General features: G+C 34.1%; 1 protein-coding gene across 8 annotated transcripts; it reads left to right on the top strand.

Moving 5' to 3' along the window:
• The first annotated feature begins 434 nt into the window (after window positions 1-434).
• On the top strand, window positions 435-18,070 carry LOC106062101 (zinc finger protein ZFP2-like). 8 transcript variants are annotated; one of them, XM_056040019.1, is made up of 5 exons: window positions 1,818-2,059; window positions 4,089-4,208; window positions 5,453-5,740; window positions 7,078-7,263; window positions 15,148-18,070. In XM_056040019.1, exons 3-5 carry the CDS (start codon window positions 5,510-5,512, stop codon window positions 16,459-16,461), a joined length of 1,731 nt encoding a protein of 576 aa, XP_055895994.1. In that variant the 5' UTR covers window positions 1,818-2,059; window positions 4,089-4,208; window positions 5,453-5,509; the 3' UTR covers window positions 16,462-18,070. The 8 variants fall into 8 exon arrangements, 7 of the variants coding, with proteins under 7 accessions (XP_055895996.1, XP_055895997.1, XP_055895999.1 ...); XM_056040018.1 differs by having other exon boundaries at window positions 1,818-1,993; window positions 3,987-4,208; XM_056040023.1 differs by having other exon boundaries at window positions 1,818-1,993.
• The last annotated feature ends 1,431 nt before the right edge of the window (window positions 18,071-19,501 follow it).

The raw sequence follows: 19,501 nt of genomic DNA on the forward strand, positions 1-19,501 counted from the left end.
TATTATTTCTTATAGTAATAAGTTTCCAGTACTAGATCTATATCATTTATTGTCATTGCTCTAAAAAGATCACTAAGTCATTATGCATAATTTTGTTCAAAAAATAATAAAAATTAAACATAACATGTATATATAGATGCGTGTTTCATTTCATTTAATTCATGCATATTTGTTTTTTATTTTATCATTATTTCGCTTTGTTTGGTGAGTTAATATATTAATTATAGATCTAATTGTTAACATATATTTTTTAATTAATAATTTCATAAGTAGAAAAAAAGAAAAAACAAGTTCATCAAATTATTATTAACATTTTATTTAGACCATTTCAGTAAATACACTTAAAAAGTCATAAGTTGACAGCATAAGAACAAAAACTCTTTAAAAAAAGTTATTGAAAGTTCAATATAGGTAAGGGAGATAAATATTCTTAAAAAAAAACAACATGGTGGTCGGCAAAGGTATCTATCTGCATATCTAAACTATTAAACTATTAATGATAAATCTACTATCTATTTAAATCTGGTATCTAGCTCAGCGGTTCTCAACCTTTTAAGCTCGGCGACCCCTTTTTACAATTCTTCACACACACAGAGCAATAGAAGAGTAGACAATAACAATCCATATTTTCGATGGTCTTGTCTTAGGCGACCCCTGGCAAATCGTTAATCGACCCCGAAGGGGTCGCGACCCACAGGTTGAGAACCCCTGATTTAGCCAGTCTAGAGTGACAGACTACATAAAGATTCAGATTAGAGTCTAGATCGAGACTCAAGTTAAAAGTTAACTTTAGTAGGTCACTTTGTAGTAGACTCAACTTCCACTCTACTTAACTAGTAAGTACTAGACTAGTTATTACTAGATCTAGATTATTTCTAGATCTATCATCTAGTTACTAGTACTAGTAGTAAAAGTACTATTATCTGTATTTATTAAATTTATATTATTATTAATACTACTACTCTAGGACTCTTAGAGTCTACTAGATCTACTGATCTAGATGTAATTTATTCTAAATTGACTAGCTAAATTTACTTAAAAAAATTAATTGCTTAGCCTTAATGAATGAGAATGAAAGATCTAGATCTAGCATATATAGATTCTATAATTATAATATATATTTATAATTTATATCTACTTACAGTCTTACTACTTAGTAAGAACTAGTACTAATAGTAGTACCATATATGTTATATTATTATATATACTTACTAGGATCATACACTATATTATACTATATACAGCATCATCATACCCTACTTTACACTAGTCACTAGTTAAATAGTAGTTATTTTACAGTGTTACACTTTACTTTTACATAGTCTCTTAGTTACTTACTTAAACTATACTTGTGTTTATAATATAATACGTAATAATACCAGGACTAGACAGTTATACTATATAATAATATATATATTATATACTAAGGCTATATTATAATAAAACTCAGATTATACTGTAACTTACAGTGAGTGTAACTAGTCTGTATCTAGCATTTTAGATCTTGTACTACTACTAGATCAAGTACTAGACTTCTAAAGTATTCTTAGTCTACTTTCTCTAGACCTTGAGTCTAATTTCTAGATCTAGTCTACAAGAGATGTCTTGACTATATAAATACATAACCCACAATGAATGAGCTACATGAAGTGCCTACCCTACCCTAACCAGGGGCGGACTGGGTATCAAAATCGGCCTTGGCATTACCATATAAACTGGCCCACAAATTATGACATATGAATGGCATGTCTTATCATGGGATTAGCCAGGATTTTTTTCAGTGGGTGTGTGTGTGGGGGTAACAATAGATCTGCTTTAGTTTTTGTTTTGGAGGGATAGGATAACCACTAAACCCCTTTTGGCTACGCTTAGGAAATTCGGTGACTGTAGTTTGCTTAAATTGGTTGCACTGGGGCATTAAGTAATTTTTTTTTCAGACAATGAGATCTGAGGCAAGTGATGATTTCAACCCGCCTTCCTCCATGTAATAGGTGTAAGCCTAATTCTCTTCAAAATGTATACATTTTCTTAACACATCGAAAACTGGATGTATGCTTGTGTAGGATTACATAATGTATTTTATTTGTACATTGTATGTATGTAGTCTGAAAACTATAAACAATACAATAGCAGCCTTAATGAGTTTGAAAATTTTTGGTATTATAGAATTCAGATGATTTCTTAAAAAAAAAAGATAGATACATCCAACACATTTTATGTGTCAATCTAGTAACGATAGTTACATCCAACACATTTTATGTGTCAATCTAGTAAAGATAGTTACATCCAACACATTTTATGTGTCAATCTAGTAAAGATAGTTACATCCAACACATTTTATGTGTCAATCTAGTAACAATAGTTACATCCAACACATTTTATGTGTCAATCTAGTAAAGATAGTTACATCCAACACATTTTATGTGTCAATCTAGTAAAGATAGTTACATCCAACACATTTTATGTGTCAATCTAGTAAAGATAGTTACATCCAACACATTTTATGTCTCAATCTAGTAACAATAGTTACATCCAACACATTTTATGTGTCAATCTAGTAAAGATAGTTACATCCAACACATTTTATGTGTCAATCTAGTAAAGATAGTTACATCCAACACATTTTATGTGTCAATCTAGTCATGCATGTTGATCTGTGACTTAAAATATGCTAAGTCATAGGTTTTCTTTGCTGACTTAGGCAACCCATTCCATTAAACGATAAGAGTATGCAGAACGACTAGAGGGGCACAAGTACATTCTCAAAAACATGAATAGTATTTGAATATATCATGACCCATTATTTAAAATATAAACATAAATCTCCTTTCATTAAATATTGGATGTAACAGCGCTATAGGCCTATAAATTATTATAATTTTTAAAAACATTTCCATCATTAATGACTTCATATTATGCCTATTAAGCATAAGTGTGTAATTAATTAAACTAGTAAAAAAAATGATTTAAATCTAGATTTGTTTTTTTTTTTTTTTTGTTAAATAATATTTTTTTGTAAGCTTTAAGTGTAGTTTTTTTAGATTTATGTTATAAAAAAAAGAAAAAGAAAACTTATCTGTACAAATCTCAGAAAGAACTCTATACCCATATTGAGTTGTGAATAATTTGGGTGGTATGCAGTTTTGCGGCTGTGTGTGTGTTAAAGTTAACTCTTATTAAGTATTGTTTAAGAGCTTCTTCTTCTTCTTTCTCGTTCTCATTTTTATGTTGGAGCGTTCAGATGACTAGACCAATATATGAGATGAACTGCGCAGTGGTTTCCAAAATAAGGGAGCTCTCCATGTAGTTTTCTTTCCATTGGGATGTTTTGGGGTCAGTGTCTTATGCAGGTCTCGTGGTAAAGAGAACAGTTCTTGAGATGACAGCTTGTCCATTTCTCATTTATTTTATTTATTATTAGTTTCATTAATTCTTCTGGATAGATGAAATGTTTAATTGTGAATTTGTTTTTCCACTCATGGCGAGTGCCACAGCCATCTCATTTTCTACTAGTTCTATATGTGCTGGTATCCATTGTATCCTTTAAAGAGCTAATTGTCGTCCCTATTTTTTTTCTGCGCTATATCAATATTTTCTAACTTAATCCCTCTCATTCCTCTTTTTGATTAACTGACAATGGAACCATCAAAAGACAGGGGAGAGAAGGAAAAAAAACAAATGGGTGTGCCATCAAAAGTTATTTCGACCAGCTAAATAATTACGCAAAACACAACCTCAAAGACATGAAAGCCGTATAGCCGTATTGAAGTTATGCTGCTCATGCATAGCAAAAAGTATGGTGTAACGTTTTGCAAATGATAATATATAGGCTACAGAGTATAGTGTAAATTTTTGATATTCTTGTTAAATTTCAAACAAAAAAATAAATGAAAGCATGTTCAGGCATCTGTGTCTAGCTTCCGGCCGTTTTTTTTTGTTTTAAAGTTGTCTGCATCAAAATTTGTTTTTTCTTTGGTCGCGATCAGACCGGCCCATTTGGTACCGGCCCACCGGGCATTTGCCCATATAACCAATCTGCCCCTGACCCCATCAGAATTTAACAAATCTATATTCAACATGACTGCCAGCAAAGCCTCTGAATGCAATGGCAATGGTATCCTCACTGCCCAGATCTTCTAAAACAGTGCAAAACCACAACAAGCCAACCTCTGTACTACACGAACTGATCTGCAAATGTTGGCAAGAAGGTCCTAAATTTCATTTAAGCTTTTTTGAGCATTGAGAGTTATATAACCATTTTTCTGTTCACCTTGCATTTGCTTTCTATCCCACTTCAAAATGTTTTCTGATCTTGGTTTTAATACACATACCATGTTAGATGCTTTCAAAACATCCATTTCATTTGTTTCAATGTAATTTGAAAGAGGTTTGGTAAGTTCAAAGACATGTAAGAAAACAAATGCTATTGTAAAGTATCTTTGACTGCTATATTTTGATATTGGGTCTGCTTTTGATACGCTATTCTTTTCAAATTTGTCAAGCGCTAGAATTTAATACTGATTTAGAGAGATGATTGTTTGTTTAAGAGCAATGCCGCATCTTTGGACCACAATTGTTTTTCTCCTTTTGTACCGTATTTAATAGTTATCAGTTTAAAGTACCTTTCTTTACATTTACACATACATCCATAAGTTTGTATGAATCTCTTAGGAAAGCAGCAATGTCATTCAATAATCTAAAGAGTGACACTCTTATTTTTTATTATTGAATTATAACGCTTCTTGTTTCTGTTACCTCCTAGTTCAGGATGTGTGCCTTGCACCACACAGACAATTACTATATTGACACTTCTGATAACCTTGGTGAACATTTGTTATATTGTCCTAATTGTCTCCCCTATTTATTTTTTCCTGCATTACATCAATGTTTCTAATCTAACTTATCTGTCTCATTCCTCTCTTTTTTCAGTAACATTGCTAATGAGCCAATTAAATTGGGGGAGGCAGGGTTTATAGTGCTCCTAAAATCTCTCTCATTCATCTTTTTTTCAGTAACATTGTTAATGGATCCATTAAAAGACGGAAAGGAGCAAAAACAAATGGAAGTGCCATCATACGTCCATGCCAGCCAGTAAAATGACTAGGCCAAACACAAACTCAAAGACATTAAAGCAGTGTTGAAGTCCATGACGCTAGTAGATAGCAAAAAAAACTGTCTAATGCTTTTGCAAACATTATGTTTAGTGTAAAGCGTTACATTTTAAAGAATGTTTTTGATAAATTTCAAGTAAAATTATTTAAATAAATAAATAAATTTCAAGTTCTCGGGCATCTGTTTCATGCTGCTATCACTTTTTATAAAGTTGACTGCATTGAAAAATAATGATTTTTTTTAGCGACCTGACCGGCCCATTGATACCCGCCAATCCGCCCCTGTATTTAATTGTTTTTTAAATATTATTTATTACATTTACGTTTATCTTTATTTACAGAAAAATTAAATTTGTTCTAAATCAAGACAAAAGAAAAAGTAAAGTACCCAAAGCAAGATGGCTGATATAGAGCATGAGTCCAGTCTTGACCTGGGAAATGTAATAAAACATGAGAAGAAAGAAAGTCTTAATGAAATATGTTTGATAAAACAGTCATGTGAACTACAAGACATGAAATTGTCACATGTAAAAATTGAAAAGACTGAAGGAGATGAAGTAACTTTTTCTATGCAGCCATTTGAAAACTACTGCCATGGTCAAACTTATAATGTAATCCCGGGACGTCAGGTATTTTATTTCTAGTATATTATAGTAGGTAATACATATAATAAAATATTTAATTCTGTTCATACTAGTATATAAGATCTAGAAAGACGCACAATGAGTTAATTTTCATTAATCTCATATTTCATTGGTTTGTATTTTAGTGTTAATTTACAAAGATAGTAATCAATCAAAGTCATACATTTTCAATAATAAGAGAATATATAGTTCTAATACTATTGTTATAAGATTATTTTAAGTGGGAACACAACAAATTGTTTACTGACATATTGTTCACCGACAAATCGTTCTCGACATTTCATTCACACAACAATTCATTTACAAGACTATTCGTTCACCGAACATATTCTCACAGGCATTTGCTCACAGTTGGTTCACGACAAATGGCTCACTGACAATTAGTTCACCAACAAATTGTTCATAGACAAATCATTTTCTGGATAATAACATATTGTTAATATCTTATATTTTCGTCGGGTTAGGGTTGCCTGTTGGCTTCATTGATTTCAAATAGGATTAGATGTAGACATCTAGATCTATTATAAGATCTATATCTAATACTCCCAATCGCCATTTATATCTAACTAATAACTAATCATTACTAATGCTTTAAAAAGCAAAGTGTTATAGAGATCCATTTCTTGTAAACAACTTGTATCAGCATGAAAAAGAGTCATATTAGGAAGCCTCAATATGCAGTTTTATTGCTAAAAATTCTCCTCTAAGCATTGCTCTTCCTCTGGTTGTTCTTGCTTGTCTTGCTTAAGAACTCAGCAGAGATTCAGCAGCTTTCTCTCAATAGCTTTTCAAAGCATTCCTTGGGGACTTCATGTACAAAGTTTAATAAAAAGTTTCTACTGAACGAAATTGAAAAATCAGTGAAAGAAACAGAGGTGTAGCTAATACTTTTGAAGTATTTCCAAAACTCAAGCATGTTTTGATTTTCAAACGCATTAACTCTTTATAGTTGTTTGCGAGAGAAGTTGGTACACTACCAGAAAAGCAGTTATCTATTATAGATTGCTGAGACTGCCTAGACCCAGAAATGAAGCATCTGCAAAAAGCTTTCTCCTCTCATCTATATGTACAAACAATAGTGCCTTGCAAGCATTTTTGTGCATATGTGCAGTAAAGCTTGTGCAGAGTAATTATAATGTAATACAACATTATTTAAAGAAAATATTAAATAAAATGATTCTACATAATTTTTAAAAATTTAGCAACTTTTTTTAAGTCGCAGTGACAGGCCAGTTCAAAAACAGGGCTGTGCAAAATTTCCTAAAATTTTTTCAAAGTCTGTTCCCATCACTGTTTATAAATAAAATTTCTTTGTCTTACAGGCAGATGTTCTAAAGCAGGAGATAAAAATGTCTTGTACTACTGAAAGTGATGACCCATTGTCCTTAGCATCAAGACTACTGGCTATGTCAAAGAAGGCAGACAGAAACTTTTATCCAGTGCCCATCATTTTGCCAAACTTAAAACTGACTGGACACATACCTCTCCCAGAGCTGCCATTGAGTGAGGTGAAAGGGTGTTTTTTTTTTAATCTTTAGGGGGCTTCTTAGTTCACCTAGATCTAATGCGTACATGACATTAGTAGGGGAAAATTAAAGAGTTTGTTTGTTGTGCTGGCTATATGACACCCTTGTTAACCATAAGCCACAGAAGACCTTAACATCTTCAGCTCTAAATCACAAGGTTGGAAAGGTGTAATAAGAAATAAAGAAACACTGAAGAGTAACCTAAAACAAGGCTTTATTAAACTAGAACGACACATGAACTGACGAAAGAGACTTGGACAGTGCACACTAGATCAATGTTGTGAACACATTCTCACGACGTTACACAAACATAAACAAATAGTAACTATTTCACCACATTCACCCCGCCTAGAATTAAAATAGCAAGTATAGTAATATAGTAGGCCAATAGCTTAAATAAAAAGAGAATGCCAGTGCATGTAATACAATAGATCAATAAACAGTGTCGAAATATTAATTTCTCTTGTAAACATTAATAAATGGTGATACAAAGAAACCTAAAAACCAGTATCTGTTGTATGACTTATAAACAATTACTGGTGATACAAAGAAACCTAAAAACCAATATCTGTTGTATGACTTATAAACAATTACTAGTTTCTGTTTTAAGTATTAACAAATAGTGTAGTAAGTAAACATGCACGTAAGTAAGTGAAAAGTAAACTCTAGTATCAGTAGCAAGAGATAAACAATGCCAGTTTATGTAGAACATAGGTAGTGCAATAAGGAAACAACTCTAGACCCTATAGTACGGTCTGGTTCTTCTCTCTCTTAAGTTGTAACGGGGTTGACTATCCTGTTCTACAGTTTGGGAGTCACTAGTGAGTTCCTGAGCGTCAAGTGGGGTATTTTCAAGAGGAAGCGCTCGGAGGTCCTCAGAGCCTACCAGGGGTTCTTTCCTTTCTTGTATCACAGTAGGGGTGTTGGCTGGTACTTCCGTGTTTTGAGTTTCTGGAGGATATTCATTATCCTCACTCTGAGGGAAGAACGAAGGTTCACTTGTTGTTGTGGATGGGGAGGGGGTGGGAGCCAAGCGTCTTAGAGAGACCATCTCCTCTTTACCACTGGGCAACCGTACGACGGCATATTGGGGGTTACACATCAGCAATTTGACTTCCTCCGAGAGAGGATCATACTTTGAAGATCGGTTCTCTCTTCTCAGCAACACTCGACCTGGGCTAGATAGCCAAGTGGGGATAGATATCCCGAAGGAGGATTTCCGGTTGAACCGGAAAACTCTATCATGTGGAGTTTCGTTTGTTGCCGTAGATAGTAATGATCTAATCGAGTATAGGGCCTGGTTCAAGACTAGCTCCCATCTTGAGATCGGGAGATCGAGGTCTTTCAGTGCTAAAGTAACAGCTTTCCATAGAGTTTTGTTTAGTCGTTCAATTTGTCCGTTGCCTGAAGGATTAAAAGCTGTTGTTCTACTTGTAGCTATTCCCCTCTCATGCAGAAAGGATTGCACCTCCCTCGACATAAAGGACGTACCTCTGTCAGAATGGATGTACTCTGGCATCCCAACTAAGGAAAACAGCTGATTTAAACACTTTATGACAGTAGATGAGGACATATCGGGACATGGGTAGGCAAATGGGAAGCGTGAGTACTCATCCACCATTGTTAATAAGTATTTGTTGTGAGTAGCAGATGGGAGTGGCCCCTTAAAATCAATGCTTACTCTCTGAAATGGTTGGGTAGCCTTGATGAGGGTGCCTGAAAACTGTTTGAAGAATCTAGGCTTCAGTTCAGCGCAAGTTTTACATTGGTTTACCACTTTGCGGATGTCCTCGCAGGAAAAAGGTAAGTTCTTAGTCCGAACGAAATGGAGGAGTCTCATGACCCCTGGGTGACAGAGGTTGTTGTGTAACATTTTGAGGTCTTCTCCAGTCATTGCTGACGCAAAGTGGTTACTTGAAAAGGTATCCGCCGCAGCGTTTAGTTTCCCGGGTCGATATACGACGTCATATTGGAAACAACTAAGCTCCAGTCGCCATCTTTGAATCTTTTCGTTTTTGATCTTGCCCTTGTTCTGCTGGTCAAACATAAAAGACACTGAGCGTTGATCTGTAACCAATGTGAAGGGTCTACTGATAAGGTAATGTTGCCATTTTCTCAGGGCTTCTACGATAGCGTATGCTTCCTTTTCCACTGCTGAGTGTCTGCGTTCACTATTAGTGAGTGTTCTTGAAAAGAAGGCGACAGGACGGCCGTCTTGATTAAGAGTGGCGGCAATCGCGATGTCAGAGGCATCTGTTTCGACTGTTAGTGGTCGATTGTAGTCTATCGTCGACACAGCAGCGTTTTCAAGTTCGTGTTTTAGCTGTTTAAAAGCTTGTTGTACTTGTTCAGGGGGAGGAAAGGCTTTGTTGTTCACCAATAAATGGATCTTGTTGGAGAAATTTGGGATCCATTGAGAATAATAGGACAGTAGTCCAATCACCCGCTTTTGTGATTTCATGTCTTGTGGTGGAGGTAGGTTTCTCAATGCTTGAAATCTTTCGGGGTCTGGTCTTAATTGCCCTTGTGAGATTTCGTAGCCTAGGAGGCATACTTTATTAGTCGCAATAGCACTTTTATCATTGTTGAAGGTGATACCATACTTTTTAGCGGCATTGAGAAATCTCTGTAGATTCTGGTCGTGGCTAATGGAGTCAAGTCCGCAGATGGTAACGTTATCCACGTAAGCGAACGTGTCCTGTAGCCCTGCCTCCTCAATTATTGTGTTGATCGTCCTTTGAAATGCGGTGACTCCGTTTGTCACTCCAAAAGGAATGCGGCAAAACTGATAAAGCTTTCCGCCAGCCTCGAACGCCGTGTACTGCTTTTCATCATCCCTGATAGGTATCTGGTGGTAAGCGCTTTTGAGGTCAAATGTACTGTACATTGAGTATTTAGATATTTCCTGCACCAGTTCATCAACTTTTGGCACGGGATACGCGTCGAGGTAAGTGAATCGATTGATGGTTTGGCTATAGTCGATAACCATTCTCTTTTTGTGCCTTTCATTCGTTGTTACAATTATCTGGGCTCGCCACGGGGACGTGGAAGGCTCAATAATTTTGTCAGATAGAAGTCTCTTGATTTCAGTTTGAATGAATTTGGAGTCAGGCATAGAATATTTTCTAGATTTAGTGGCTATGGGATGGCAGGAGCCAGATTAGCGAAGAGGCGAGGGGCTTCAACTCGTGCAGCTTTCAGCGTACAGACCTGGAGAGTGCTTCGTTTTCCTTCAAATGGGATCATCAGTTTTTCGTGCTGGCTGATGAAATCTAGCCCTAAGATTACATCAGATACTAGTCCATCTAGTAGTGAGAGCTTAACACTTTCATATTGTTCATCTTTGTACTTTATTTTAGCGAAAATATGGCGTGAGTAGTGCGAAAAAGATGTGTAGAGGCCATGTAGATTCTGTTTCTGGACGTTTCTAGTTTCCATTTGTACCTTTTAGCAATTGAAGAAGATATATAGCTTTCACTGCTCCCCGTATCTACGAGAGCCTTCAATGGTACTCCATTGACGAGTATTGAAATAGTAGATTTAGTAAGACCGGACGCTGGTGTCGATGCCCAGGAAGATCCAACGGTTGTTGTCCGAGACGTCTCATCATCTGCTTTCACTATGGCTGAGGTTATAGATTTGAGTGTCTGTCTGGTCGATCTACAGACTTTCTGGAAATGGCCCCTCTTACCGCACAGGTTGCATGTAGCGTCACGGGCCGGACATCTAAAGCGTTGATGTGGGCTGTTTCCACAAAAGAAACATCTTTTACTAGTCGCCGCACTCACCTCGTGTTCTACTTTTGTCGTTGGAGAAAGGCTCTCCTCGTCGGTGCTAGCTCCACAGGGAGTTTCAGAGTGGATGTTATACGCCATGGCATGGTTATGGGCATATTCAAGTTGTCTTGCCTCTTCATAGGCGCACTGTAGAGTTAGAGTAGATTTCTCTAAGAGTCGCAGCCTTATGCTGTTTAAGCCAGTCCAGTAATGAAGGCGTCTCTTACGAAGATATCTCTGTGTTCTTCAGCGGTGACAGCTTTGAAGTCACAGTCTTTGGCCATACTTTTAAGCTTAAGTAGGAAGGAGTCAACGGTTTGTCCGTTCTCTTGTCGACAAAGAGTTATCATGTGCCGTGCAAAAATTTCGCTTTTAGGCTTCACATAGACATTTTGTAGAACTTTGATTGATTCATCGAACGTGGTACACTCACTTATGTACTGAAATACGCTCGAAGAAACGTAGTTTTCCAGTAATTTCTTTTTGTCAATCTCGCAGTGAGAGACTGAGGAGATGAAATTCTCAAATGTTCTGAGCCAGTGCAGCCACTTCTCGGCAGCCAATGGCGAGCTAGGCTCTATGTCCAGCTCTTTTGGCCTAAATAGACGTTCCATTTGTATTACTACTTTTACTTACAGACTGAGAATAGTGTTGAACGAAAATCAAAAAAAGATACGTGAGGCACATAGATCCATGGAATTGAAAATTTCTAGTTTAATAAATTGTAATAAGAAATAAAGGAACACTGAAGAGTAACCTAAAACAAGGCTTTATTAAACTAGAACGACACATGAACTGACGAAAGAGACTTGGACAGTAGCACACTAGATCAATGTTGTGAACACATTCTCACGACGTTACACAAACATAAACAAATAGTAACTATTTCACCACAAAAGGTGACCCTTTAATTTAAAGAAATTCCCTTTAATTTATAACAATGAAGTCATCTATAAAAGTTAGCTTAAAAGTTTTTTTTTTAATTGCTTTCTTTTTTTTTAACTGAACAAAATTACTATTAACTCTGTGCTGCATGTTTCAATGCTAGCATGCCATGCTTCAGTATGCTCTGGTCCACTCTTTTATGGATTTTTTGGAAGAGGTTAGTCTAAGGGTACTACAAGGTGTGGAAGCATGACTGTGTCTAGACTTAGGATTGGCCACACATACATCACACACTCCTTTGTGTTAAAGAGAGAAGAGCCCCCACTGTGTGAGTACTGTTACTCTTATCTCACAATGGAACATATTTTCCTGACTGCCCCAGATACCAGGATGCTAGAGGGAATTATTTTGAAGCAGACTTCTTAAAAACACTGTTTGATTATTATCATAATCTTGACCCTTGGAAAATACTGGGCTTTATCTGAGAGGTGTAGTTGACTACTAAAATTTGAAATTGGGCAAAGCAATTGTAAATGTATAATTATTTACAACTAGGAAGGGGGCTTGAGGTTTGAGTTGTATTTACTGAGCGTCCACTGATTCAGATATGAGATTGGACCATAGCACTCTGAGCATGCTATAAGCATGAAAGTAACGCTATTTAAAGGCTAAAATTAGTACTATTATTATTTTTGTAAATTATGTAAAGTTTTATTATTTGAATTGTGAATGGACATTATTTTTTATAACTTAGTTTAGCACTTGAGCTATAAAGGGTAAGTAACCCTTGAGGGATAATGGGCATGACATGACCTAAATTGTGTTGACAAGCAAAAACCTCAAAAATGTCAAAAAGGTTTTATTATACATTCTTTTTTTTTATTAATTATCAAAACTTCTAGCACCAAATAACTAAAATGTATGGATTGAATTTAGAAAAATATAAACCCCACAAAGTAACTAAATAGTATGTATGAATTAAAACAAAACCCCACAAAATAACAACTGTATACATGAATTTAGAAACAAAAAAACACAAAATAACTTGACTGTATATATAAGAATAAAAAAAACACAAAACTAAACTGTATATATGAATTTAGAAACAAAAATAACACATAATAAATAACAATATCAGGGTTGGACTGGCTATCTGGGCAAACAGGAAAATGTCCTGTGGGCCGGTGAAGTCATGACCAAAGAAAAAAAAATGTTTTTCAATGCAGACAACTTAAAAAAAAACTGACAGCAGCAAGACACAGATGGCCAAACACATTTTCTTTTGTTTTTTTTTAAAATTATTATTACAATTAATTTTGTTTTAAATTCAACAAGAATATCAATTTACACTATACACTGTACATATTATCATTTGCAAAACATTAGATCGTACTTTTTGCTATGCACAAGCAGCATGGACTTCAACATGCTTTCATGTTTTCGAGGTTGTATTTAGCCTAATCATTTTACTGGTCGGCATGGACGTTTGATGGCACACCCATTTGTTTTTTATCCTTCCCTCCCCTGTCTTTTGATGGTTCCGTTGACAGTTAATGAAAAAGAGGGATGAGAAAGGATAAGTTAGGAAACAGCAAAGAAAATATGGGTGACAAAGAGATTTTTAACAATATTTGATAGAAATCAACTTTAACACACACACAGCCGCGAAATAGCTAACTACACAACTTATTCACAGCGCAATATGGGTATAGAGTTCTACTTTCTGCAATTTGTAAAGACAAACTAAGTTTTCTTTTTGTTTATTTTAATAACATAGTTATAAAAATGCTACACTTAAGACTTACACAAAAAATATTATTTAATAAAAAAAATAAAAAAATCTAGATCTAAATAATTATAATTAATGCAAACTTATACTTAGTATGAAATCATTGATGATGGAAATTCTTATAATAATTATAATAATTTATATAGAACTGTCACATTCGATATTTAATGAAAGGAGGTTTATATATATGTTTTAAATAATGGGACATGATATATTCTTATACAATTTGCGTTTTTGATATAGTAAGTACTAGGACGAAATAATAGCTTTTCACATTAATTAAGTGTCTGTTTTGCATACTCTTATCTTTTAATGAAATGGGTTGCCTGAGTCAGTCAGGAAAACCAATGACTTAGCATATTTTAAGTCACAGATTAACAAGTATGACTAGATTGACACATGAAATTATAGTTACCATTTTCTACCAGTCGATGGACTCCATTAATTGAGTGCAGTGAATAGCAGATTTGTTTTTTAAATTCTTTAGTGGAAGAGTAGCTGGCTAATTGCACTGTAGATACCTCAGAATATTTTTTTTAAAGCTTAAAATAACAGAAATAATGATAGGATGAGGAGCTCACAGAGCTCCCCCAGCCCCCTAGCTGTCATTGGCTGTCTTTCCACTAATTAAAGGAAGAGAGTATTCTAGGGTAGAAAAAAACGTTTGAAAGAATGAAAGGTCAGAATGTAATGAAGATTAATTACATACACATGCACAGAAGGTATAAAAAAATCCCACCCCCGACACTGAAAAAATCCTGGCTACGCCCATGTTTTGACATGCCTTTTGTGGGCTGGCTTATATGGTAATGCCCAGGCCGATTTTGATACCCAGTCTGCCCCTGAACTGTTTGTATGAATTTAGAAATAAAAAAACAAACACAAAGTAGCTAAATCTACATAAATCTTTTCTGTGTACCTACATGTAGAGATAGCTTAAAATAAGGGTCATCTTTCTTGTGATAAGGAACTTCTGAAACATGCAAAAAAAATAAATAAATAAAGCACCAAAAAAAAAAAATTACTTGTGGATTTCCTTTCATCTTCTTTCAGTCCTTTTTGTTAACTCATCTGCAATAATACTACTCAGAAGTTTTATCTGACTAGACACCCATAACAGAGGGTAAATTTAAATCTAGGTAATGATTTTGTTTCTATAAACATATCATGAATAATCTTAAGATTCACACTTGGGTGCTCACAATTTTTTTATCTGCTTCAAAAAATTGTGATTACGGCTTTTAGTCTGGAATTGCAGTCTGCAAAATCAGTATTCTCCTTCTAATTAATGGCTGTTTAAAAAGAAGGTTTAAACAGCTTTTACCCATTCTGTGTATAAGTGGCTGTTTTCTTTAAAACTAATATAATGTTAAATTTAGCATATTCAAATTTTATTATTAATTTTTTTTCCAATAGATAAAAAACATGAGGCAAGAAGAAGAAATGACTTCAACAAATGTATTTCTAAATGCAATGCATAATCATATGGAACCAAGCCTATCCAATGAAATTATTTCAGATAAGATCAAGAAATCTACTTGCACTGATAATCATCAAATAAATAAACTTTTCACTTGCCAAATTTGTCAAAAAAGGTTTTCTAGCTCTAAAATATTACAAAATCATGAGTTGATTCATACTGGTGAAAAACCAAATAAATGTCAAATATGTCACAAAGGTTTTTCTTCATCTAGTTATTTGAAACAACACCTACTGATTCATACTGGTGAACAACCATTTAAATGTGACACTTGTGGAAAAGGATTATCTTATTTTTCATCTTTGAAACAACACCAGCTAGTTCATACTGGTGAAAAACCATTTAAATGTGACACATGTGGAAAAGGATTATCTAATTTTTCATCTATGAAAAAACACCTACTAGTTCATACTAGTGAAAAACTATTCAAATGTCAAATATGTCAGAAAGGATTTACTCATTCTGATTATTTGAAAAAACACCAACTTGTTCATACTGGTGAAAAAACATTTAAATGTCCAATATGTCAGAAAGTATTTTCTAACTCTACTCATTTGAAACAACACCAACTAATTCATACTCGTGAAAAAACATTTAAATGTCAAATATGTCGGAAAGGCTTTTCTAACTCTACTCAGTTGAAACAACACCAACTAACTCATACTGGTGAAAAACCATTTAAATGTCAAATATGTCAGAAAGGATTTTCTTACTCTACTCATTTGAAAAAACACCAACTGATTCATACTGGTGAACAACCATTTAAATGTGACACATGTGGAAAAGGATTATCTTCTTATTCATCTTTGAAACAACACCAACTTGTTCATACTGGTGAAAAACCATTTAAATGTCAAATATGTCAGAAAGGATTTTCTAGGTCTAGTCATTTGAAACAACACCAACTTGTTCATACTAGCGAAAAACCATTTAAATGTCAAATATGTCAGAAAGGATTTTCTAGGTATAGTTATTTGAAAGAACACCAACCAGTTCATACTGGTGAACAACCATTTAAATGTCAAATATGTCAGAAAGGATTTTCATCGTCTAGTTATTTGAAACAACACCAATTGATTCATACTGGTGAACAGCCATTTAAATGTCAAATATGTCAGAAAGGATTTTTGAAGTCTAGTAATTTGAAACGACACCTAATTGTTCATACTGGTGAAAAAAACATTGAAATCAGCGTTTTCCAAACTTTTTTGTCTCGTAGACCCCCTGTCATGTTTTCTAGTTTTTGGTAGACCCCCTGCTTAACTTAAAGTTTTTGCAAATTCATCAACATTTTAAAAAAGTAATTACTAACTGTAGTGAGCTGAGAAGTGAAAAAGTAATTTGAAGCTATATATTAAGTTATAGAGATCTATCATTCTTATTGACAAAATTCAAATTTAAACCAATTAAAATAAAAATTAATTAATAATCATTGCTGGAAATGTTGTTGATTGTTCTTTGCAGGCTTAATATCCATACAAATGATATTCTAATTCATATAGGAATTTGTTGTTCTATGAAGTAGTCCTTCAAACATTAAATATTTATTAATTTGCCTAATGTGTATCATTGTTAAAGTTTTCGCAGAGCTTATTGCTCCTATAATTGTTGATGTTTCATGTGTGGATCAAATATTGAGTCAGTAGAACTGTTTTCATTAACAGCAGAAGGGTCGAAGGTGAGTAACTGGCTCCTTAAGCAGTAAGCTTCAAGCAGGAAGGTCACATTAACCTTGGCTTGCTTCACGCTGAAAACTGAATTAAAAACTCACTGCCTTGCAACTATACCCAAACATGGTAAATGTTTTCTGTGTCACCCCAATATTTCTAATGACAGATTTCATGTTTTACATAATTGCTATTGCAATGGATTGTTTTGCATTAGAAATGTTAAATCTTTTGAAACAAAGCTTTCCAATTTCTACAAGCAAGCTAAAGAAAGCATATTTTGTTGTTTTCCTTTTCTGAAAGGTGAAACTATTTCTAGTGAACTGATTAAAAGTACAACACTTATTATTAATTGTGCAATTTATAAAAGCAAATTTTAAGACGTCAAGAACCAGTTTTCAATACCCTTGGCTCACCATTTAGCGCAGAAGCTTATTCAGCTCCAGAGGACATACTTTTAAACAAAGATAAGTTCCAGTCAGTACTTCCACTGGAGTCTTATGGGTGCCAGAAGCTGTATTTCCACACTTAAAAAAACTTTTCTGCTCTTCACACTATTTGGGTACATATACATCTGTTCTACTTCTTCGTTCTCATTTTACATGTTGCAGGGTTCAGATCAGTAATCTTGTATCTGAGATGAACTGCGCAGTCGTTTCCAGATCAGGCAGTTCTCCAAATAGTTTTTGTTCTATAGGAGGGTTTTGTGGCCAGAGTCTTGTTCGGGTCTCCTTGATTTAGTATGCATAGTTTAAGAACATGGTCAGCATTCTCCGGAGTTTCTCCACAAGGGCAGGTTTCGCTCATCCCGACATTAAATTTGCGGAACATATATTGTCTCAATGAGTGAACAAGCATTTTTTTGTTTAAACTAAGAAAGTATAGTCAATGATCGACGTTGACTGACTGTAATTTGACAGCAGTCACAAGGGTAAAAACTAGTAAGCTAGTTCCACATTTCCGGATCATTATGCACAAGTGTAAAAACTAAAATACTGCACATTCAGTACAACTGTATATTTATGGGGATAGTATGATATAAAAGACAACAGTAATTTAAAAAAAAAATTGTAAATTAGTTTAAAAAATTGCGAACTCTTGTTGTAATTCCTCAAGGTGGTGTGTGGAAAAAAAAAAGAAACGTGAATATAATACAGTGTATATATAAATTAAAAGGCATTCTACAAAGTTAGCTTGCGTTATCTTTCTAAGTTGTGTGTGTATATATATAAAAATATATATATATACATATATATATATATATATATTATATATGCGGCCCGCCATTCCAATTTTTTTTTTTTAAATGCTGCCCTTGATACAAAACGGTTGCCCACCCCTGATCTGGAATACTAGAAACACATCATACAGATTCTAGAGCTAGATCTATTATATAATACTAGACATATGTTATCCACATCTTTATTTGTGCATTACTGTCGATATAGTCACAATTAAACGAAATAATAATGTAATAAGTAAAGCGAAAGTGTCAATGTAATAGTGTGAATGAAGCTATCAAATAAAAATAGCAAATAGGCTTAAATCCATTTTTTCAAATTAAAACATTTGCTTGTAGGCCTACATGTATTTGATTAAAATTTGAGATGAATAGACTTAATTTTGTATGTTCTTGTGTTAAAGTATAAAGTAGATCTTGAGGTAGACATAGATCTAAATCTACACTAATCTAGAGTTAAAAATTGGCTTTTATAGAGTTCTTTCTGTGTTGCGCATGCGTGACCTTTTTTCATGAATGAATATAGGCCTATCTCAACACGGCTACACAACTTTAGCGAACAGCGAACGAATGTATTAAAAATGCTTTAGAAAAACAAATTTGAATGTTAAATTGATTAAAATATCAAATGAATGGACAATAATTAGTATGTTTATGTGTTAAAGCACAAAACTATCTTTGCGAAAAGAAGTTTTATCATCTTAGAGTTCAATAAGAGTTTTAGACCTAGACCTAGGAATAGACCTCACATTCTACTTTATAATATAAGATGAAAATATAGAATATAAACTAGATTAAATTCGTTAGTAAGGATAAAGTAGTAGATTTTTAAAGAAGGATCTGTGATCCAAGCACTTGGACTTCCTTTCACTAGTAAAGTTAAGACAAAGTTAACAAGTCAGGAAGGCCGATTAGTCATGATCATTTCATGATCAAGCTCAAATGAAGCTGATTGTCTAGAACAGCGGTTCTCAACCTTTTTAGCTCGGCGACCCCTAATACGATTCTCCACTAGGCGGCGACCCCCAACCATAAAATTTGCTTCGACCTTAGGCCTAAGTAGGCCCTAAATGTGATTTTGCTAACGTTATAAAATCATGATCAAATTTGAAATTTATGATTTATTTAAGCTTTATGTCATTATACTAAAAAATGTGCTTAAAATACTAAAAAAAAAAATGACTTATGACTTTCATTATTTATTTTTCTATTGCATGTGTATTATATTTATGTTGCATAATTAAGTCACAATTTGAAATGTATGACTAAGCTTGGAAAACGTTAGACTACAGTCTTTGATATAGTAAACTACATTGCTAAAAAAATATTGTTGTAACAGCACTCTCAAACAAGCCAATGTCATTACGAATGTTGAGAGTGTTT

This window comes from Biomphalaria glabrata, chromosome 9 (assembly GCF_947242115.1).
Source record: "Biomphalaria glabrata chromosome 9, xgBioGlab47.1, whole genome shotgun sequence".
Classification (NCBI taxonomy): Eukaryota; Metazoa; Mollusca; class Gastropoda; family Planorbidae; genus Biomphalaria; species Biomphalaria glabrata.

Excerpts from the sequence above, each read along its gene's own strand:
- LOC106062101 (XM_056040021.1), top strand. The coding sequence starts at position 5,510 with ATGGCTGATATAGAGCATGAGTCCAGTCTTGACCTGGGAAATGTAATA. Across the intron at positions 5,741-7,077 it reads ATGTAATCCCGGGACGTCAG|GCAGATGTTCTAAAGCAGGA; the intron begins GTATTTTATTTC and ends TTTGTCTTACAG. Across the intron at positions 7,264-15,147 it reads CAGAGCTGCCATTGAGTGAG|ATAAAAAACATGAGGCAAGA; the intron begins GTGAAAGGGTGT and ends TTTTTCCAATAG.